This window comes from Dicentrarchus labrax, unplaced genomic scaffold (assembly GCF_905237075.1).
Source record: "Dicentrarchus labrax unplaced genomic scaffold, dlabrax2021, whole genome shotgun sequence".
Classification (NCBI taxonomy): domain Eukaryota; kingdom Metazoa; phylum Chordata; class Actinopteri; family Moronidae; genus Dicentrarchus; species Dicentrarchus labrax.
This window is the reverse complement of record NW_026136710.1, coordinates 19,589,794-19,613,550: the sequence shown is the minus strand read 5'-3', so window position 1 is coordinate 19,613,550 and position 23,757 is coordinate 19,589,794. Positions and strand designations below refer to the sequence as shown.

The following is a 23,757-nucleotide window of genomic DNA, read 5'->3' as shown; positions in this document are numbered from 1 at the left end:
CTCCCGTTCTCTCTCTCAGGGGTCAGTTTCTGGTCTACGACAGGGATGACGTGACAGCTCAGCCCAGAGAGTGGAAGAAGTACGAGTTCCACTACGATAACGTCCTCTGGGCCTTCCTAACACTCTTCACTGTCTCCACCGGAGAGGGATGGCCTATGTAAGTCAGAAAAAGCTCTGTATCACTTCATTTGTGTAGTACCGTTCATACATAAAATGCCACTTTAAGTCAGCTGTATAACAGTGGTTAAAAGCTGAATATGAAACAGGTGAATCAGAATGATACAGGGATTTTATTGGTTCAAAAAGAAAAGCTTGAGTATTTGAAGCATTGTTGAATTATTAATTATTTTTCATGTTAGAATTCCCTTCAGTGATTTGACCCGAAATGCACTCAGCACACCTGGAGGCCGACAGTGCAGCGCAGATTAAACCCCCCAACTGATTTCTCCCAGGCTTAATTGCTGCGCCTTCTCTAAAGATGCAATCAAGGCTCATGGCATAGATGGCTTCAGTCTGCCATTCTGTGTCTGAGCTAAAGTAACATTTATCATCATCATCATCGTCATCATCTGTGTCAAGGACTGTTGATGGCTGTTGGCTTATCTCATTCATTGCACTTACCTGAAGATGAACAGTAAATTGTTAAACTGACTGAGCTTGTCATGATCATCTAAAATCACCCACTCCTAAACAAGTAGTGACAGCACAATGACACCATGACTGCAAGACACAACTCGCACAAGAGCTGCACATTTAAATATACAGTATTTCTTTCTTTATGATTTGGGATATCTATGATCCTCTGTTGTTTCTGAACACCCTTAGTGACAAAAGTTACAACTCTAATTGAATACTACATGTTATTTAGTCAACTATCTAAAACTTACACTTAAAATCCTGAGATACTCAACTTAGAGAAAGAAGAAAATAATTAACTACTCCTAACACACATCCACTGAGAATTTAGGATTATAGATTCCCTCTAATCTCACCTCGTGTCCACCTTAATACCGCATTCACATCATATGGGATGGATGGTAGAGATGGCTTGCAAGCATCATCCGGCAACTCATGACGGCTGTGTGATTGCACAGTTGGTCGTGTGAAGGTTAAAAAAATACTGTGCATTGACAATATGTCTACAAAATTTTGGTTTCATTACCTGGAAGCACCTCAAGGCTACATTAGCTGCAATTAGCACAACACACCCAGTCGGCACTCAGGTTGTATTGTGGGTAATGTTGGCGCCAGGTTTTGACAAGAAATAAAAAATATGTGGAAATAGAAAGGTGATATCGAACAGCAGTTTCCTGTTTAAAAGTCAGATGTTTTTGTGACCTCTGCTGTCTTCAGACTGCCACTCTATAAAAAAGTCTCACTACTTCCTCCTTTGCACAATTACTGCGGCTGCTAGATGGCTTTCTCACTTGAAATGAAACATGTTGTTTTGGGGTACTTGCTGAAACGACTGATGCTGTCAGAAGGTTTCTCGTTATCATCATCATCTTTATTTGTAGAGCCCTTTTCAAAAGTTACAAAGTGCTTCACATATAGCAACAAATTGTACACCAATTATGGAAAGTGTACAGATGGTGCTCAACAAGTCTGCCAGAGAGCCATCAAGAACTTTTTCTGATTTCACAGCAGGAGAGTTGTGAGACCTTATTAACTTACTGGGGACACCTGTAATAATCTGAGTCTGTAAGAATAGACTGGGCCCACAAGCTCAGCCCTGTATACTCGTGCAGGGCTGCTGCCTGTGACTCATTCATTCGCTCAGAAATCCTCAGTGAGGATTTTTCAGAAACCTCTAAAGGTGGTTTGATTGGCTATTTTTGGAAATGGATATTTGAAGACGGATTGATTTCATTGTTATTTCATCAAGTTTGCTTGATTCCACATAAAGGTAGAGGTGAGCTCATATGGTGCTTCTCTTCAGGTATAATTCATCTCAGAGAGAGAGAGATTTCTGCTCTAATGGGAAGAGCTTGGTTTACTCTGTATCAGTTAATCATTAGATTACCAACAGGAAATTATTATTTTGATAATCACTTGTGACAAATAGCTGTTATATTATAATAAATTGAATATTTGGGGGTTTTTGATTGCTGGTTGGACAAAACAAGCTATTTAAAGATTCTGGTCTAAGATATTGTGATCTGCATTTTTACGTGTTGTCTAATGTTTTATAGACCAGACAATGAATCAATTATTCACAAAAATAATCAAGAGATTTGTTAGATTTATGGAAATTTGTTAAAGTAGGCAAAGGAATTCACAGAATCTCTATTTTATCTCTCTGTATCTATTTTACGAGGTATGACTCAGCACTTCACACTGATGTCTACGTGGTTGATTGAATTTCTTTTCCTTCTTTATCAGGGTCCTGAAGCACTCTGTGGATGCCACGTATGAGGACCAGGGCCCCAACCCAGGTTTCCGCATGGAGACATCCATCTTTTATGTGGTCTACTTTGTGGTGTTCCCCTTCTTCTTTGTCAACATATTCGTGGCTTTGATCATCATCACCTTCCAGGAGCAGGGAGACAAGGCCATGTCAGAGTGCAGCCTGGAGAAGAATGAGGTGAGATGTGGAAAGTGAAGCAACTTTCTTGGCGTTTCTCCTGGAAAACAATGACCCCTTCCCCTACATGCAACAACAACACAAGCTGATTTTCTCCAGAAGCTCTAGTTTCTCAAAATATCTCTTGCATCACAAATGTTTTCTTCATTAGAAATCAGAGAACATGCGGATACACTTCTAAACATCATTCCAGGCAAATTAGCTCTAATGTGACTTACAATTTCCTCAAACAGAACAAAGTAATAAAAAAGAAAGCAGTGAGATTTATCTTCTCTGCTCTCTTCATCTCCACTTCACACGGATTTTGTTAAAATCATGCTGTTTTTTGTCTGTCAGTATTGGCTAGCAATCAGAGAGCTTCAATTTGTAGTCTCATCTTTTAATATTACTAAAGGCTTAGAAGATCCTCTTGTGGCGTGCCGGCGGTCTTTCATGTTTTTAAATGTGATTTTCCAGCTCTTTCCTCTTCTATGATGAAAGGTGTGTGAAGTTCCTTTATCAGAGAGGTTTCGAACACTATCTGTTTTTGTTTTGTCTTTTCATCAAATAGAGGGCTTGTATTGACTTTGCCATCAACGCCAAGCCACTGACAAGATACATGCCAGAGAACAAGCAGTCCTTTCAGTACAAGATGTGGAAATTTGTGGTGTCGCCTCCATTCGAGTACGCCATCATGACTTTAATCGCCCTCAACACTGTCGTGCTGATGATGAAGGTCAGTGATTCCTCCTGCTAACGAGGCAAAGAGCCAATCCCTCTCAGATGCCTCTCAGCCAAAAAAAATTGTGTATTGGCTCAGTGAAACTTATTCAGTTCCCAGTATGATCCAGCACACTGTTGAAAGGATTGTAGAAGCTGATTTCATAAATGTACACCGTTTCATCTGTAGTTCTTAAGGCAGAGATACAATTACAGCAACAACACTGGTCTGGCCTTGAGACATGGTCAACAATTAAAAATCAGACACCACCACCAGCACACCCCCATGACACTTCTGCCAAACTGTGCTCGCTGCTATCAGAGCGAAGTGCTCGTGTCTTGGCAGTTCCTTTACTCATCTACTCAGAAGAGAAAATCTCTGAGGGAATGAAACAGCCTGTTTGGGTAATGCATGCTGGTGCCAGAGAGGAGCTGTGTTCGCCTGCTGGCCGTGGTTGAATTTACATAACCAGACAGTATTTCTAATGTACCTCTCTCTGTCAGGCTCTGACCATAAAGTCTGAAAACGTATTTGAAGAAACAGTTTGAAATGCTGTTCAGATATACTATATATGCTAGATATGCTTTAATGTTTTTAATTGGTTATGAAACAGTCTCAATTTAATACTGATGCCTCTATTCTATGTGAGCTACGTAAACAAACAAGACCATCTGTGAGAAGATGGTGGCTATTTATATATAGTTATTCATAATGCCTGCCACTGGGTAGAATACAGTCGGATTCCCCTTGAAATCAATGAAACAAGGCGGTGGAAACGGTTTTTGTTCACAGGGGGCGCAAGAATCAACACAAAATAAAAGTTCCTTGTAGGGGCCTTAATTCTGATTTTACATGGTTCATATCAGGTTCAAATACAACTTACACACTTTAGCAGCCACGTTCAGTGTTTCCAGTAGCCAGATAAGACATCCAGTACCCTCATTTGTTTCCCACACTGCAAATGTGATTGGGCTGTAACACACTACCACTATGAACTTTTTAATTATGAATAAATAAATTAAAGCTAACTTACAATGACAGCAACTAACACAATCACATAGAGACACAGACCATTTCAGTTCAATCACCTGCCATTATCGCAGCGGAGAGACACAGCACCAACTGATACTTGAGATGATTAAAATATGTGTATGCAGGTGGGATTGCAAATGCGTCTATACATTTTAAATATATTGCTAGAACTCGCTGAGCAATCAGATATAATTGCAGGCCTTCTTGGTTGCATTTACACTTGTAGTTTTCAGTAACATAAAGCTATCTAATCTGCCCAAGACAGAAAGTGGACTAATGGGGTAAAGGATTTACACATTTACTGTGCTTCTCTTTCTCTCAAATCTCTTACCAAATTTATTCTGTCCCCAGTTCTATGGAGCTCCAGACCTGTACGAGGCCATGCTGAAATACTTAAACATCGTCTTCACAGCCCTCTTCACACTGGAGTGCATCCTCAAGATTATTGCCTTTGGTCCACTGGTGAGCTGTCAAGACCATATGCTGCGCTGTACTCTGCAAACACCAGACAATTATTCTTTGTTGTATTGTGTTTCTGTTTACACGCATGAGGGAAAAGCTCTCTTTGGATATGCAAATTGCTAGAAAGATCACAGAAGGGTGACTTCTGTACTCGTAGGACTCAGTTAATTAAGTTCTGTCCTTGTGAATGTTAAAACAACAATTTTCTAAGAGATTTGTCTGTAGCGTAAGCATTTAGAGACTATCGGGGTATTTCTAATGAAGAAACTGACACACAAACACAGAAGGATGTTTGAACAATTCTGATGAACGATTTTGTTTGTGCAAAAGTATATAAAAGATTTAGCGGAGGATGTATGACATGTCACAAAGCAGTAAAAGTAAAAGGTGTAAAGTCTCAAATTCAGGAATGAGGAGGATGAACTAGGAACAAAAAGAAGGGATGAATGGACGAGTGCTCAAAAAGAATAAATCTCCCCCAACATGGGGCCGTCTAGCTTGCAGCGAGGCATTTCATCTCTGGCTCCGTTCCATTTACGAGGCCCATTTATTAAATGGCTTTTCTCACACACCACTTGCCTCCACCTGTTCAGCTGTTAAGCCCAGACGGATGGGCTCACATCTGCTGATATAAACACTCGGCTGCTGCATCTCTTCAGACTGCAGCTGGAGGGCCTGGCAGAGGCCTCTGGCCTCAGGAGCTGGATGATTGACCAGTCTGAGGGGGATCCAGGCTGCAGGCAGTAGCTCAGCAGTTTATGTATGAGAGTGTGTCAGCATTTGTGTGTGTTTTATATGCACATATAGATTTATGTTCCCACAGGGCTGTATAGACTTTTGTGCGGTTAGGTACATAGGTGTATTTGTGGGATTTTTCTATCTATGGGAGTAGTACACCCTTGTAACATTTGTATATCCACATGCTGTATCTGTAAATCTAACCAAATACAGTAGGCTACGCGGATAGTAACTGTATTAGAATTTGCAGAAATACATCATGTTAAACCTGCATATGTTATGTTATTATTATTAGGGTTAGGGTTAAGAGAGTTAATCGAAAATGCATTTTATTGACTCTCTATCTCTAAATCTATATAATATGTATGAAAAGGCTGAAATAGGTTAATTGAAAATAAAGGGTTATGAAGTATTTGTAACATTTTTGTAAATGTTAATTAAAATATGAAAGGGAAGGAAGGTTTCAGAAGTGGTGGGGTTGAAGAGCTGCAACAATTAGTCAATAGATTGGTTAGTCAGGGTGCCCAGATAGCTCACCTGGTAGAACTAGTGCCCCATGTACCTTGCTGTAGCAGCCATGGGTTCAAATCTGACCTGTGGCCTTTTGCTGCGTGTCATTCTCTCTCTGCCCCCCTTCCTGACATTCTTCAGCTGTCACTATCAATTAAAGAGCAATAAAAGAGAAAAAAAAGATTAGTAAATTTAATTAATATTGATAATTGATTAATTCCTGAGGTATTTTTTTTAGACAAAAATGTTTTCACTGTAAACTGAAAATGTCACATTAGAGGAAATATTGATGAGCATTGTTCACTGTTGACTGACATTTTATTGACCCAACATTAATCGAGTCATCGAGAAAATAATCTAAAACATGTATCCCATTATGTTTAATAATTAAAAATACATCCAGAATTGTATTAAAGAAGCTGAACATTGATGTTGTCTTTATCTTTTAGAACTACCTGAAAGCTGCCTGGAATGTGTTTGACTTTGTGACTGTGCTTGGAAGCATCACAGACATCTTGGTCACAGAGATAAAGGTAAGAGTTGCTGCTCTTAGTGCCGCCACACCAGCATCTACATTAGTTTCAGGATTCAGTGCATGCTGACAGCAGCTGCACCAGCTGCACCGTGGAAGGGCGGCATGCCGCGATACAGGAAGTAGATGTAGTAGTCTGTGATAAACGGAAAGTAGAAGTTGATAAGTAGTTCATATGCAATAGTTTACTCATGCAGGGAATATAATTGACATTATGTAATGATTATTTACATTATCTTTTTGTCTCTCTCCAGTGTTTTTGATTGATGAATTGTTAAGTCTATAAAGTCAGACAATAGTAAATAATGCCCATCACAAGTTGACAAAGCTTTTAACAGCTTAAAATCCACTAATATTTAATTTACAACAATCTAACAATAAAATAAAGCAGCAAATCCTCACGATTGTATGTATGTGTATGTTGCATTTGACTAATTGTTTCAGCACAAATTTACATGTAATTGTTCATTAAAGATGGGCCTTTTTCAGATTACCAGTCTGAACAAACCACTTCAGGTTCAAAATCATGAATGTATTCATGCTTCGCTACGCTCTCACAGTCTCAGTCCTCCAATCAAACGCTCAGCCAAGAAAACTGCAAGCAGAAAAAATTAAATCATGAAAATCAATACATAAAATAAAGGTCACCACAGGACAACAGGAAGAGCGATACTGCTGCTTGGAGCATGTCATTTATGTTGAATTATAACAGATAAAAAATGGACAAAAGCATTTGATTGTGGAGATAGAGGACTGAGACGGAGTACTGTTGCTTTCTCTGTGTTGGTCTCTCTCTTCGTGTGACTTTGTTTTCATGTGATCATTAGTCTTCTTTTCTGTCTCTCCTCTTCTCGCTCCCCTTTTCTTCTCTTTCGCTGTTTCCATCTTCTGCTGTGTCTCTCCTGGCGCCTGTGCCCTCACTCTGCCCCTTCTGTCACATCTGACACCTCTAGACGGTAAGTGGCTTTTCTTGTTGGCCACTGATTTTGTCAATTCCCCTGTCAGTGTGTGTTGTTTTCTCCCACAGCCTTAGTTTAAAGTGTCTACCTACTGAATCCTCAATGTGACATGAAAAAAAAGAAAAGGACCTATTAAGCTGTTAGACATGTGTGCTTTAACAGCAACACAATCATCTACAGCAATTTAAGTTGCATAAGATCTGACGTTAAAAATGTACACTGCAAAAATCTGAGACAGTAACAGTCTCGTTACTAATCTCGTAATTTTTTCTTGCAGAACCAGTGTAAGAACTTTAAATACACATTTCAAAGGAAAGGGATCAAAAACACAAATTTTAATACTAATGATCCATCACTTTGTCTGTGCTGCTTGGATTTAGGGAACCAAGGAGAATCAGATGGAAAATTACAGTATGTTATAGTTTGGTCAAGTTTTGACTTGCCTGTAACTTTTTTATGCAGAAAATGATATAGGATTCATTTAAACAGTGGCCACTGTGCAATTAACAGTAACACAAGTAGATAGAAGTTATAAATAGTTAGTGAACTATCTCAGCTCTGTCACTTCCTCAGCAATGTCCCCATTAAGATAGCTAACATCAGCCACCACAAGCTACTGGTCATACCAGACCAAGTAAGGCTGTAGCAGCTGTTGCAGAGTGTAAACACTTACTTTTTATTTGTCAAATGAAGAATGTGTCAGTTTTCCTTTCAGTAGTTACACTATATGTGGCTTTAAATCCTTTTATTCTGAGTATGTAATAATGCATCTCTGTTATCTCTCCCAGGACAAGATGATCAACCTGAGTTTCCTGAGGCTGTTCAGGGCGGCTCGTCTCATCAAGCTGCTGCGGCAGGGCTACACCATCCGCATCCTGCTGTGGACTTTTGTTCAGTCCTTCAAGGTGAGTAAACACACAGACTAAACAGTATGTGCCTCTGGACACAGCTACACTTAATTTATGTAGAACGTTTCAAAGCAAAAAGGTAATTTACATGAAGGGACGAAAGACATTCAGTCATGAAAGTGATTTATTCAATAGAGATCTTTTTCAATTTGATTGATAAAAAGGATATCACATAAAATACAGACAGAATATGGAATATAGGGCTCCAAAGTGGGCAGAGGCGTGCTGCAGACTTCTGGTAAAATCGAACTAAATAGCTCTCAGCAGACAGCAGTTCGGATTTTCACACAGTGCCGGTTTGCTTTCTAAATCCCTTAGGACAAGTTGAGTTAAATGCGGAGCGCCAGGCTGCAGCCGAGGGAATTTATAGCAGGTTTAATGTCAGTGGTGAGAGCTTTTAAGCCCAATGAAAATGGACAGTATCTGCAGAGTGTTAAAAGGTGGCTATTTAATTACAACAAATGTTCGCCTCCTCTTCGCAGCGATATAAATAGCTGGTTAAAAGAATCGACCCCGCAGGTCGGGTTGACTGGTCCAGTTCTTAAATAAGACTGTAAAATCTTACACGGGTGCTAGGTCTCTATGGAGAATCAGATTTGTGAGTGTGTGTATGCAGAGAAAGAGGGAGAGATCTTATAGTATATGTGTGGGAATTTGCTGTATCATGTATCTGTCTGCGCTTTGAGTGACTTTAACCTGTATTTATGTTTGTTTTCAGGCTCTGCCGTATGTCTGTCTGCTCATTGCCATGCTGTTCTTCATTTATGCCATCATTGGAATGCAGGTGAGTTGTGACACGACCAGCTGGACTTAAGCAAGTCACAGTGTAATAATTCAGTGATAAATGCCTCCTAGAAAGTGAGAATTCCTCATTAACCCAAATCCTTACACACCCATGGTTCCCCTCTACAAGTGTCTTGACCTATTTTGGCTAATTAAACCTCCTCTTGGTCCTGTGTGGTTGACATCATCCTGATCCTTCTGTTAGTTTTGTTACACGTGTTAGTGTGAGACAACTTACATTATTTTAAATAGAACATTGAGTTTAGTGACCTGGGCATTGGTCAAATGAGCCAGAATGAGAACCAGACATGCACAATAATTATAATATTACAATACAATCTTAATGTAGAATGCTACAAAACATCTTGGGTAAAGTGTTTATGTGTGGTTAAATTACCAGTTAAGATCTGTTAATGAACTGAATGTAGGCTTAGTACTGATTTGTAAAAGGTGATTTAATTGTGGTTAACCAGTGAGAAACAGCTTTCCGGTGGCCATGGTATAAACTTTGATACCAACCCCCAGGAATAGTTTGACATTTTGGAAGAATTGCTTATTTACTTTCTTGCCGATTGTTAGAAAATTGATACCACTCTCATATCAGTCTGTTAAATGTAAAGTTTCAACCAGGAGATGATTAGCTTAGCTTAGCATAAAGACTGGGAGAAGTGGTAAACAGCTAGCCTGGCTCTATCCAAAAGCAATCTGCCTACCAGAACCTCTAAAGCTCACTAATTGACATGTTATATAGTGTTTGTTCAATCCATTCAATAAAGTTTAATATTAATTGTGGTTTTACGGGGACTATTCCTTGCCCACTAGCTGTGCCAGGTAGCCAGAGCTTTAGAGGTGCTCTTCTTGTTTGTTTGTTTACTCCTCATTGTGATATAATGCTTGGGACACTGTCACTCAGAGATTGTCCTCACAGTGATCACATGTCCCTCTTACAGCAACATATTGCACCTGCCTTTCATCAGGCTGGCAGTGTACAGACGGGCTCAAACATCAGCAGTGTACATAAACCAAGACCCTTTCTCCTCTAGGGACAGATACACATTACATCTGTAAAATATCAACACAGCAGCCCTGCAATAAAGATACTGTTCAAATCTTTTGGGATTTTGCATTTATTGTGAGATCTTCTGCACTGCAGTGCAATACCATAAACATCTCCCCCATAGAGCTGAACTGACACATCTCTGACACAATCTCAGCTCAGTTTTTATGATAATACATTTCACAAACCATGTATGTATTGCATGGCCACAGCCTTGGATTGCATAATACTGTACACATATTTGATTTTGAAGGGGATTTTTTTAGAGGTAGCTGATATAAAAGTTACCTACTTCCTGTACAACAACAGTTCAGGATGCTACATACATATTTGACATGGTCTCCTGGGCCCAGCAGCCAGTATAAACCAGCAGGGTGGACATGCTGAGGGCCACATAAATATTTTAAAAGTGACCCCTGGGTAGTATTACAGCATTCACAGTGGGACATCACAAGTTGTGGAAGTTATTCACTCTCAGTCTCTCTCCATTCAATTTCAAACCAATGAAGATGCATTGCCATGTTGACGAATCATATACATAAACAGAATGACAGTAATACACAAAAAATAACACAAAATACACAGTACATAATAAAACTAATTACAGATAACAGATATATATTTTATTGTAATTTAAGTACAGTGCTGCCAAAAGCAGTTTGTACAGTGGCTACCATAGGCATAACAAAGTTTAAAAACTGGTAAGCATAACATACTTGGCCCGAACCTTAAATCAGATCTGTTTCAGGAGCTTGGGGCTACAGCTTTAAATGTTGGGTTTTGCATTCAATAAACACCAGCTGCTCTCCTGCTGCCTCAGGTGTTTGGGAACATCGAGCTGATTGAGGAGACGGCAATAAATCACCACAACAACTTCCAGACCTTTTTCCAGGCCCTGACCCTCCTCTTCAGGTAATCCTGCTACCGTATTTTAAAAATGCCTCCTGACAGCACTGCTCCTGCCACTGATGAGCAGTGTTTCCATTCACTTTGTGTACGTGTGTGTAAATCACTGTGATTTGTGTGCGTTTCAGGAGTGCGACAGGTGAGGCGTGGCATGAGATCATGTTAGCGTGTCTCAGTAACCGGCCGTGTGATAAGCTCTCAGGAACTGTAGGGAAGGAGTGTGGAAGTGACTTCGCCTACTTCTACTTTGTCTCCTTCATCTTCCTCTGCTCCTTCCTGGTCAGTATGAAGGAAAACGGAGGATCTGGACCCATAGTGTGTTTCTACAGAAATTATACTGATGTTATGTGGTTTTGCATGTGCTAGGCAATAAACTACTAGTTGGAACTTTGGTGAACTTCATCAAACCTAGATCATTGTAACTAATGCTCATCATTTTTGGGATTATAAAATACCCAGATTTCTTAAAAAGTGCAGATTGGTTTAAACTTAGTTTCACCCAGATTTTATGCCCGCATGAACCCAAAAGTTGTCACATTCCCTGCTGTGAGAAGACTGTTTGAAATCTATAGCAAACAGCGTCTTCTTGCAGCGAGCACAGCTCAGAAAATACAGACAGTTACAGAGAGCGAAGAGGAAAATGGGAAGGAAATGCAAATGGGCTGCTGGTTATACGACAAAATCCCTTCAAGTAACTGTAAACAGTCAAGGTATTTCTAGGTTTTCACCTACAAGTTTGTAATATGGATTTTTTAATACACTTTTCACGCATTTTTTAATAATCAAAACAGAGATAAATGGCTTTAAATGAAAGAAAAAAAAGGCGCCCTAATTGTTGATTTCAATGGCAAAGTGTTGTAAGCGGGCTCAGTGTAGGAAATGAACATGAAGAGAGTAACAGAACATACAGTTTGCAGTTTTGGGGCTAAAAACATGTAAAATCACATCAAGATGGTCCTTTAAGTCGAAATACTTCTTATACTTATACTGTTTTCATTCACTAGATGTTGAACCTATTTGTCGCAGTCATCATGGACAACTTTGAGTATCTGACCAGGGATGCCTCCATCCTGGGGCCACATCACCTCGATGAATTCATCCGCGTGTGGGCAGAGTATGACCCCGCTGCCTGGTGAGTGCTTCCGCTGTACAGCTGCAGTGCAGTCCCCAGTGATAGCCAGTGTTAAAGAGGATGGGGGTTGTTGTTGTAAGAGAGGTAGGGTAGGAAACAGGAAACTCTACGAACGGCTTCTGAGTTCCAGCAGGATGATTCTGTGACGTGGAACTGGAAAAATCCCATCTAAGCAGCGGCGGGTGAATGACATTAAGCCTGAGCCCAGAGTTGACTGAGGCTGGCGACGAGCCCCCTGTCGGCCGGACTGATGCATGTAAATCCAGCGTTCCGCTTGGCGTCCACTCAGCCCTCTTTGCTGCTCTAAGCCGGCGGGCTCCAAAGCTCCTCAGTTTGTCACTGTGGTGTGAAGAGAAACTATTTCTACCCATCCAACGGGGGAATACAGGTTTATGTCAGCGGCCTCCCTGCCCCTTACAACAACACTGTTTAACTTCACTAAAGCACAATACAAATTCTGAGTGAGACAGTGTGAGGCGTAATCTGTCTCAGATTATGTAAGGCTCATTAAGTTTTAAAGAAGGCTTCACAGGAGCCTTGTCAGTGAGTCAGGACTCCAGGAGAGGTGTGAGATGTGAAATATGAAATTGCCATCTCCTGACAGACATTACGGGGGAGGAATTATTATTTATTCCTTTGAATATAAATTAGCTGCTCTCAGAGTGCCTTCAGTTACATTCAGCATATTTAACTGCTTTAACTCGTTTTTATGTCAGGCTGCAGCGTAGAGTGTATTTAAGGCTCATCGTTTTCAGTTTGTATTTGTATTCACAGGTATCTTAAAAAAGGAGCATATCGGTTTAATTTAAATTAAGTATGATTTCACCAGTTTACGTCTCTTACAAATTCTGCTGCATGAAGAAAAGGAGCACTTTAGTTTGCAGTAAACACAGAGCCTTAACATTTTTTTTCTTTTTACTCTGGGAATGTGAAAGGAAGAGGAAAGTGTATAAACTGAAACAAAAACATAAAGGATTGTTATTAATCATTTTTATTATTATTATTTCTACACCAGAATTTTGTTCCTGACTGGCTTTCAACAGTATTTAGACCTGTTACATTGGGTAAAAAAATAAGTAAAAGTTACAGAAAATATAATCAAATATGACAAATCCACTTCCACTTCTCTTAGTTCATATTTTAAAATCTTCTGAAATCAAATGCAGACCTCAGTAGTTCTTAAATCATTGCTAAGGCCCTGAGGTGCTTGTTGTAATGAATGACTTTATGATAAAAACAGATTATGTGCCAGAGACTCTTTCTCTATATAGGCAAGAAAAAAAGCTATGAACATTTTATCTTTTATTAGTCAGAATAAACACCAACAAATTCACAGATTTGGTAAGAAAAGTCCAAACCGAAAACTATATATATTTTAAGTTGCTACTTGTTGAGTATAAATGTTAATACCTAACTAACATCAGGTTATAGATGCAATGAAATAACGTGTCCTAACCTCTTCAACATGTCTTATCTTTTTCAGCGGGAGAATATGCTATCAGGATATGTACAAATTGTTGCGTTTTATCTCGCCTCCCCTGGGCCTCGGGAAGAAGTGCCCTAACAGGGTGGCTTATAAGGTTTGCACTCCCACACAGTCTTTTTGTTTTCAAAGAGACTGTGATGGTTTCGGACTGTGAATGTCTGTTCTCATTCCCTGCCGTGCCAGAGAATGACCTGACCACACATGCACACAAACATACATCGATCCTGCACTAACCAGCTGGCAGGTAACCATGACGAGTGCAGGAAACAATGCCGCAAGTAAGCCTCAAACAAAAGGGCATCAGATGCGATGTCTAAGATATTTTCCTGCTTCTAAACACAGGAGTGAAAGGAGAGTGGGTAGTGAAGAGAGAGCATTGTGTGCTTTGTTTCCACTTTGGTTACTGCTAATGCCTCTTAGCATGCTGAAACAGAGGGCATCTTAAAGGAATACTCCACTGAAAATCTGTCTTTTGACTCTGACATAATAACCGTCTTGAAAGGTGGCTTTGAAAAGTTTGTAGCTGCTGCTTTGAGAAGGATCTTCTTGGATTATACTGGATTCCAGTGACTCAGAGTCATAGCAGGAATAAAAGAAAGAAAACATCAAAACAACCAGAGAAAATTCTCAAACCACTCTTGCAGCATAATCCATTTCCCCCTGTTATATGTTTCAGAAACATCCTTTCTGAGCAGTGTAAGGAAGAAGAGTTTTTCCATGGATGTAATAAACACATCAAAGTTTGTTTACAGGTGTGGCGGAGTCCTGCTGCATGTGGAAAAAGGGGCTGTGTGAAACTTGACCATTTGCCTTAAGTGATGTCACCTGAGTCAGTGTTATTTCGGTTTGAAGACTACAAGTTAGAAATGAAAAATCATATGGTGTGGAGTTAGAAAGAAGTGAGTTTACCAGACCTCTGTAGCCAGCTCCTCATCTCTGCTTGAGGCCTGCCGTTCAAGGCTACATTAGCCGCTACTAGCATGATAACTCTGACTGAACTGTTGGCGGCTGAGTTGCATTATGGGTAATGTAGGTGCCAGGAGTTGAACAATTTTAGTTGCTCACACATAAGAAAATATATTTTTGTGCCTGTACATGTTAGCTTTAATGTCTTCCCAATACAAGTCTTGAAATTTTGGTAATATTTATATATATTTTGGAAAAAAATATTCATTGTTTTACATGAAGGATGCGGAAGTATTTTTGGGCTCAGGCACGTCATGTGACCTGCAATACCGGTTAGGTCACTATGCCAGAATCTCTGCACAGCTTTCAGGCCAGCAGGTGGTGAATGTTTGACACTCAAAAGACAGATTTTTAGGGGAGTAAGCCTTTTAAATTAAATGCACTCTCATTCCCAAATTCATATCTTCCACCAGGATCCCTCCACCCAGAATCTCTGCACAGGGAATCCTCCGGAAGCATCCTCCCCTCTTCCCTCCTCCTCTGGGATCCATTCCTGAATTCTTAAATCCAGCTAGGATGGCATTCCAGATCATGATATCCTAGAAATCTTATTAACAAGGATTTCTGTTTTTTCCTCTTTTTTTCCCCCTCCCATTCTCTCTTTTGGATTTTGCCACTTTCTGTGATGGTGTAACTCCCCCTACCCTTTCAATCCTTCCTCACCTGGGAAATCTTCATTCCTCCATCCATGGCCTCCTACCATCTTTCACCCCGGAAGCGGCCGCATGAATTACCGCGATATGTACGAGATGCTTCGCGACATGTCCCCTCCGCTAGGTTTGGGAAAGAAATGTCCCCCCCGAGTCGCCTATAAGGTAGAATTCCTCCTTCCTCCTCCATTTCCCTCCCTCTTTCAGTCACTGCTGGTTCCCTGCTTCCACCTGTCAAACATCTTCAGGCTTCTGTCAGTGTGTCGCAGTCAGTGTGTCGCAGTCGGTATCTTCCGGCCTGCTGTTGTGGTGTTCTTTCTGTTCTACTGTGGCCTTGTCCTGCTCTGTAAGGGTTTGTTGTACACTCTGATCGTTTACTAGAGGACTGTGTAACACTGATAAAGATAAATCAGACAGCTGAGGAAAACCATAATATTTGACATATCTCGTCAAAATCATCTGAGGGAGAATCAAAATGATGATGAGTGAAAAAAAACAAATCATTTGTTAATTTGGCCAAGGACGTAATGTTTTCAGACTCTTTTGTTTGTCTGTTTGGTAGATGCAATGATAAATATTCTTTTAATATTGAAACAAATGAATGGCTATGTATAGTGAGAAAGGGGTCACAATGAATTAACTCTGCACCTTTACTGAGCTTTTTAACTCATAGTTTTGGTTTTACCATAGCTTCTGCGCTCTCTTCAACCTTGTTTCAGCTGGTTTCTTTCTCAGGATCTGGTGGGAACCTAGCCCTGTTTATGACTTCAGGAGTTACTCTGGGACTTATTCACTTTGTGTTCTCAATGCAAACTCGTGGGGTAAAAATCTTTATTTTTTCCCTGATAACCAGCGACATGTTGCATCTTCAGATGTTCCCACAGATGTCTACAGTCTGCCTGAAATTATAAAAGATCTGTCTGGGGTGAATCAAGTTTAAAACGTCCTCTTACTGCAGACAATTATTTTATTATTCTGGGCAGACTGTAGACATCTGTGAGATCAAAAAATGCCTTTGAAGATTCAACTCATTGGATAACTGGTGAAAGATAACGTTTTGATTTTCTGCCAAGCTACAGACAGAGATTTAGTGATGGCAGCGTCCGGATAAATTCCCAGGAAATTTTGTACGTTTGGTTCATGGTGCGCAGAGGATGACCATGACCTTTCATCTAGTGCCACCATCAGGTTGACATATTTGGTCCAGTTTTCCATGAGTTTAGACCTTCATGTTTCCCACAGGATGAACTGTAGCGCCAACATCAGGTCAAGTTTTGACTTTGTCCAAGACTGGCTTATCACCAAATATTTGCAGACTTACCATCCGTCTAGCTTTAGAACTGATATTCCCATCATCCTCGGATGTAGTTTCTGTTTGGTGTTGTTTACCATGTTAGCATGTTAACACCTTTAAACTATGATGTTAAACATGGTTAACATTACTTTCTAAACATCTGCATGTTTACAGTGTCAGTATCAGCATGTTAGCATTGAGGTGTTAGAATTGTGAAGTTAGCATTTAGTTTAAAGAACCACTGTGCTTTAGTACAGTCTACCATGGCTGTATTCACGTTTCCCATCATGAACGCCATGTTACCAAATCATGGAGTAACATATGCAAAGCTGAAGTTGTAAATGGGACTAGTGGAGACCAAAACCAGACCTAAAAAGAGTGAACATTGGATAGAATTATAATGTGGAATAAAAACTCAGCCTCAAATAAACTTTGCCCTGTGTCTCCCGGATGTGAAAATAGATAAATGTTTCCCAACAAATCTTGTTTTGGAGTTTTTCTGCACCCTAGTGGCCAAAAAATGCATGTGCATATTTCAATGTAATTGGGCATAAGGTTTGGCCAAGGAACACTTGGGTTAGTCCAGGATCTCATCATCTAATCAGGAATCATTGAGGGATTTCTCAACACTGAAAGACGGGACATTTAAGAACACTTTTACCATCTTCTGGCACATTTATTCCATAATTATATGTAAGACTTGTATACTAGTGAAGTAGGAGTCAAGTATACAGCTCAACAATCCTCAGGTAGTCCCTGTGCCAGCTGCTTACCTCTTAGCATGCAGACTTAATGTGAGTGGTTCCAGTGCATGCACAGCTGTCGAGATGAATCACATTTAAAGCAGCCCTGCCCTTGCCCCAGTTAAAAATGTCTGGGTCTGACGTGGTCGCATCTCCAAATATAACTCCTGTTTTTATGAATCGACAGAGAAAGACATGAACAAAGACACAGAGAGAGCAGCAGTGCACTTGAGAGCAAGGCTAGCATCCCCCCCCCCCCATCTCTATTTTTCTATTTTTTTACTTCGCAGTTGATCGTGCTCCTTGTTAACCTCCCTTCCTAATGAACACATCTTCCCCTGACAGTCACAACTGTCCCCGTTACCCTCTCGTTTCCTGTTTTATGTTCTGTCTTCAGGCTGAGCTCCACACTCTCTCTTTCACCCTCTCTAGGGATTTGTATCCTCTCTCCTTCCTCCTCTAACTTCACTGTGTGTCTGTGTGTGTGCATGTACGGTCTTTGTCTGCAAGCATGTGTCCTCTGCATAATGTGCTTTTTGATTATGTGTTTCTTTATTTGTCTGATGCTCATGTCTGCGGCTGCCATTCTTATGCTCGCTGTTTCTGGGAAAAGGATGCAAGACTTTACATGCGTAGATGCTTTCCAGTCGAGGCACTTACTACCCCTCCTCCTCCTCCTCCTCCTCTTCCTTGCTTGTCATCCCTCCATCTGTATTGTTATGCTCCCAGAGCGAATATGCTTTCTCGTTTTCCTCAACTCAGTTTGAAAAAAAAGCCACAGTTTTCTTTTTTCACAGATGTTTCTGATGATTTTTGCTTTCAGTTTTTTTATTAGAAGTTCTATATCCAGTACATTCCTCTGCCACCCCTCCATCTTCACTGTAAATGTGGTGTACTAATTCAAACGCATGTGTGTACGAATCTTTACACTGCAGCATTTATCCAGACGCCCTGCATGGCATGGATCTATGCTGATCAGTTTCTACTTTATTACAATGAATGCCTGATAAATTTAAAGTTTCATAATCTACTGTATTGATTCATAATTCATAATTTAGCCTTTGTGCTAACTAAACAGTACACTGCAATGTAAGAGGTTTTTTGATATTAACCAATTCATCAGTTAGTCTATAAAATGTGAGAAAATAGTGAACATAGGGCTGGTGATGTTTTTAAATTGCTTGTTTTGTCCAACCAACAGTCCAAAATCCAAAGATATACCATTTAGAATGATATAACAATAAACAATAATAAACAGAAACAAAGCAGCAAATACTCACATTTTAGAAGCTAGAACCTGTAAATGTTTGGTATTTTTGCTTGATAAATGACTTAAACTATCTTAAATTGATTAATTATTAGACTCATCTTTGAATCAACAAGTTCAGTTGTTCAGTTTTCTAAAGCCAATGCAAGTGCAGGCTTATCTTTCTTGTTTCAAGTCACAGACATATTTCTAGAAACCTAGTAAAGCAAGGAGATTGGAAATGGTTAATTGGGGGGAAAAAAGTTGATTGGAAGAATTTAAATATTTAATGGTGCCGGCTTCTCTTTTCTCCTCAGGCCTCCAAGTCATTATTTTCAGAACGAGGATGTGCTGCTGCATGTTTCCAGCAACAGTGAGAGCGTAGCATGTTCACAGAGCTCACGGTGCTCAGCATCACGAGTTAATCATATTTTAGCAGAAGTGTGCTATGCTTCTGCTGGATTTGCAATAGTCTCATAGCAACAGCTCCCTGCATTCATCTGTTTAGTGCCTTTAGCTTGAAAAAGGTGTGGATGGAGGCCACACAGGCTGAGGCCTTTGCATGGACTAAAATAATTAATAACTAACTAATCTAAGTGTAATGGGCATATTTCAGTATTTTCTGATAAGTTATAGACTAAACGATTAATAGAGTAATCAGAAAAATAATTAATCAATGAATCGCAGTGAAAAAAATCATTAGTTGGAGCCCTAAAATTTAACTGTGGAGGTTCTTCGCCAGTTGTTTTATATTACTGGTAAAGTTCCTCTGTATGTTGGACTGAAACTAAACGAAAAACCTCTCACTATTATTATTAGAACCAGGACCCTTTAATTTGGCTTGTTGTTCCATCTTTAATGGAGCCTCCTTCCCCCGAGCTGCTGTTTGTTTGTTCGTGGTTCATGTCCCCTCCTCTTTGCTTCTTCTCAGCGATTGGTGAGGATGAACATGCCCATTGCGGATGACAACACAGTGCACTTCACCTCCACGCTGATGGCTCTCATACGCACGGCCCTGGAGATCAAACTGGCATCTGGTGAGAGACTAAAACTACAAAATCCAGAATCCCTCACGGCTGGACTGACGGCTCTGATGTTAATGTGAATGGCGGTGATCACTCTGGTGCAGATTTGATGTGACATGTTTGTGGGCACGTCCCCAGGGGTCCTGGCGCAGCGTTTGTCTGACGTTGACCTGAAGAGGGAGATAAACAGAGTCTGGCCCAACCTGTCGCAGAAGACTGTCGACCTGCTGGTGACGCCGCATAAATGTGAGCCACAGTTCGAGTTGTAATGGCTCCACTGAAACATTGTCATTGGACTTCTTCCTGTTTGTTTATCTTACTTCATCTTTTAAAGTTTTCTTTTTCCGTTCCTCTAGCTGCTTTCTATAGCCATGTGCTGCAAAAATATCCCTGCTCTCTGCTTTTGTTTGTCTGTTATTGAGTCCTAAAAGTCTTAATTTCCAAAAAACTTAAATTAAAAATAGGTAGATAGGTGAGATAATCTGAAGTTTCAAGTCTAAATTTATGTTAATTGATCTTTCTTATTCTTCTTATTATATCTTCTTTTAAGATACTGACACTTATAGATATTTCTTGACATTTTTATTAATTTTATTTGTATTGTATTAAACTCATCATTGGCAGATTTTTTAACTTGTTTAAGAAAACAAGACTTTTGAAATAAAAGATGAAAATTGGTAAAATGGATACTCTGCTTTCTCAAAACAAGTTAAATATTCTGCCAGCGTAAACACATTTCTCAAAAGTATGATGTTTCTTGATGTTAGAGCACTGATAAGCATAATTGTGTTTTCTTTCAAGATATGCAACACATATTTAAAAGAGGTGTAGATTGTTCACTGTGTGTCTATACTGTTCTTCTGGTGAACATGAGAGTGCAGCTCCGTGCACACCCACACTGACCAGGCACATACTGTAAATGTTCCCCCTCTCTGAGTTGTACTTTGTTGCTTATCTGGCGCCATCTGCTGCCCACATGGAGAACTTGCCCCTCACTCTGCTCTCTCCCCTAGACAACGAGCTGACTGTGGGGAAAGTCTACGCAGCTCTGATGATCTTTGACTACTATAAGCAGAACCGTGCAAAGAGGCTCCAGCAGCAGCAGTCTTCAGGGGGACAACAGGTACAGCGTGTTGTAAAGACCATATAATGAGCTCAGAGGTGGTTTAGGCAGATAAAAAATACTTATCTTAGTGAGTGGGATACTATATATTTGGATTTAAGATGACTAAACGAGACTAACAGGACACAACCCCATGATATAAGTTTTTATCTCATTTGGTTTCGTCTTAAATCATTAAGTCCTGAAATGAGCTGAATTTAAAGACAATTAATCTTCTTTTTAGCATAATTTTATTTTTTATTATTTATATCAAACTCAAGCTTTGTAGTAGCCAGATTTTCTTAGTTTCATGAAATCTTGAAGTCAGTTTTGTGGGGTTTTTTTTAACCATGCGGAAGTCATAGTAATACAATACAGATGGAGTGAGATAATTTCCCTTGCTTTATATATAAACTAAGAGTACCATGAACTCATTTTATCATTCTTCATTTTACTCATACAGCTGCAGCAACCTACACTACTCCGTTTCAGTTAATTCATTGGTCTAAGCAAAATAATTTGTGGAGGCTGAACATGAGACTTAATAACAATAATAAGACGTAATGAAGCTCAATTTTGATTAATTTATGATTCATTAATCAAGAACAACCACATTTGACCTTCTACTCTATATATAAACCGATCTGTTGCTGTTTCAGTGTGTATATGCTTCATTATGCTGCTACCTGATTCAAACTCAGTGTCAGTGTAACAACTTCATTCATGGCATTTGTGGTTGATCTGTCCTGCAGAGTAAACTGGGGGCGCTGTTCCGTCCTGTGCTGCCCCTCACTCACATACTGGAAGTAGAACCCCCATTCCCCATCCCCAATAAGCCCCCCCACCCCAGCCTGAGCCTGAAGCAAAGCCAGAGGCAATGCCCGCCACCGCCACTGCTGCCACCTCAGTCAACAGGGACATGTGAGTGACTGTCTACTCTATCATATACAGTAGAAACATACTGTGTCCATATCCATACGTTGAAAATAGTCACTTGTAACTTTAAAATGTTTGGTATTTTTGATGAAAATAATTTAAGGACCGGGTTGTAAGATTTAAGGGCATCCTGCAGTGAAGTTGCAGATTGCAAACAACTGAATAACACTCACCAATTTTTTTAAGATACTGCATAGATGTACATCAACTACATTGCCAGCAAGCGTACCATGGTTTTAACTGGTTCATTATTCTCTGCTGTATTATTTAAAGATAAATTGTAAATCATTATTGATTTTGATTCATGGATGTTACTTTTTAGTCAAAATTCAAACGGTTGTCCAAACATGGGAAAATTAAAGGACCAGTGTGTAGGATGTAGTGGCATTTGCAGTTTGCAACCAACTGAATACCGCTCGCTACCCAGCATGTAGGAGAAACTATAGTGGCCATGAAAAACACTAAAGGCCGTATCAAGAGCCAGTGTTTGGTTTGTCCGTTCTGGGCGACTGTAGAAACGCGGCGGACTCCGTAGAAGAGGACCTGCTCCCTCTCTACATAAAAATGGCTCATTCTTGGGCGCCCTGATAGCTCACCTTGTAGAGCTGAAAGGATAAATTAAAGGCAAAAAGTCCCAAAACAAAACCAGCTCATTCTAAGGTAACAGAAGCACAATGATTAATACTCTCAAGGGGGTTATAGACAAATGAAAACATAACTATGAATATTCAATATCTGCCAATAGAACATCCTAAATGTTACACACTGGACCTTTTAAGGGATGAATTGATTATTATAATCAGATTTCTGTTGATTGACTAATCAATTAATTGACTAATCGTTGCAACAAAAATGCAAAAATGCAAGGTTATAGTCCTACCTACAACACTGATTATCAGTATTACAGTCAGAGATCTTGTGCATTTATACAGACTAAACCAGAGGAGTGCCATAAAACATTCCCAGTCCGGAGATGTTTCTCAGACAGCACAGAGGCCCAAAGGCCGAAGGAAACTACAGAGAGGCCAGTCAGAGGACGTGCCATATTCCACCAGACCTCAGGTACACTGACACTAAGAATACTTCAACATCGAAGTGTTATTTTACATTCTAGCTTTCTGTGACGTCTGTGTCCTCTGTTGCCTCCATACATACTGCTTCTTCTTTTTCTTTCAGGAATTGGTCGAACTGAAGCAGGTGGAGAACATTTCAGACACAGAGGGATATCCGAGCCTGGAAGGCCACTGCAGAGCAGCTTCTCTGCCCCGACTCAATGCTGAGTACTACGTAAGCTCTACAGTGCTCATGATGCCATGCCTCTTGTTTTAGAGCTCACAGAAAAGATCTCTTTGGCTCATTCAGTTGTTTAGTTTGAACTGCATTGTTGGGATAAAATCGAAATTTGGAAAATGGAGACACTCTGGATACCTCAGGTTTTTCTTGATTAAATAATTAGACAATCCTTCTGCAATGTGAAAGGAAATACAAAAGCATAATGGCTTCCTTTGGCATTAAACAGGTGGCTGAAGTGGGAGATATTGGCTGAAAAAGGCTGGTGCGGTAGCCGGTTAGTGAAAGCAGCCGTTAGCGAACAGAAGCAGAGTCGCTTTCTGTCAGTCCTCATCAGTTCATCCTGCTGACCCCGAACTCGCCAGTTTGACAAGTTCACATTTATACTGAGGAGGAAATCCAGGATAGAGATAGACTCTACTCTACTGCTCTATGTTTTCTCCACAATATCACACACCAGGCTAGCGTTTTCCCCATACCTCCAGTCTTTATGCTAAGCTAAGTAGCTGCTGGCTCTAGTCCTATACACATGAGAGTGGGATTGATTTTTTTCATTTAACTCTCAGAAAGAAAGCACCATTTCCGAAAATACTTAATGATTCCTTTACGTTTAAATTTCCTGCAGTCCCAATATTTAGATATTTAAAAGACTGAAGTAATTTATGGAAGAATATTATTGGCTCAAATTATAGTTTTAACGAATTTTGCATCTGGCA

The 23,757-nt window shown here is 40.0% G+C and overlaps 1 protein-coding gene across 8 annotated transcripts in view; it reads left to right on the top strand.

Moving 5' to 3' along the window:
* Positions 1 to 22,808, top strand: part of cacna1bb (calcium channel, voltage-dependent, N type, alpha 1B subunit, b) — a 152,349-nt gene extending 129,541 nt beyond the window's left edge. For 6 of the 8 annotated variants that reach the window (XM_051412661.1, XM_051412658.1, XM_051412656.1 and 3 more), the window contains 16 exons: positions 20 to 157; positions 2,383 to 2,584; positions 3,135 to 3,299; positions 4,668 to 4,778; positions 6,476 to 6,559; positions 8,306 to 8,422; positions 9,144 to 9,209; positions 11,086 to 11,177; positions 11,300 to 11,450; positions 12,176 to 12,303; positions 15,474 to 15,570; positions 19,620 to 19,725; positions 19,852 to 19,959; positions 20,727 to 20,836; positions 21,568 to 21,736; positions 22,684 to 22,808. In XM_051412661.1, the coding sequence (XP_051268621.1) occupies positions 20 to 157; positions 2,383 to 2,584; positions 3,135 to 3,299; positions 4,668 to 4,778; positions 6,476 to 6,559; positions 8,306 to 8,422; positions 9,144 to 9,209; positions 11,086 to 11,177; positions 11,300 to 11,450; positions 12,176 to 12,303; positions 15,474 to 15,570; positions 19,620 to 19,725; positions 19,852 to 19,959; positions 20,727 to 20,836; positions 21,568 to 21,736; positions 22,684 to 22,688 (1,849 nt within the window). In that variant the 3' untranslated portion in view covers positions 22,689 to 22,808. Of the gene's footprint in view, positions 1 to 19; positions 158 to 2,382; positions 2,585 to 3,134; positions 3,300 to 4,667; positions 4,779 to 6,475; positions 6,560 to 8,305; positions 8,423 to 9,143; positions 9,210 to 11,085; positions 11,178 to 11,299; positions 11,451 to 12,175; positions 12,304 to 13,786; positions 13,884 to 15,473; positions 15,571 to 19,619; positions 19,726 to 19,851; positions 19,960 to 20,726; positions 20,837 to 21,567; positions 21,737 to 22,683 lie in introns of all 8 variants that reach the window. The other 2 variants (XM_051412662.1, XM_051412655.1) reach the window with 1 other exon arrangement.
* The last annotated feature ends 949 nt before the right edge of the window (positions 22,809 to 23,757 follow it).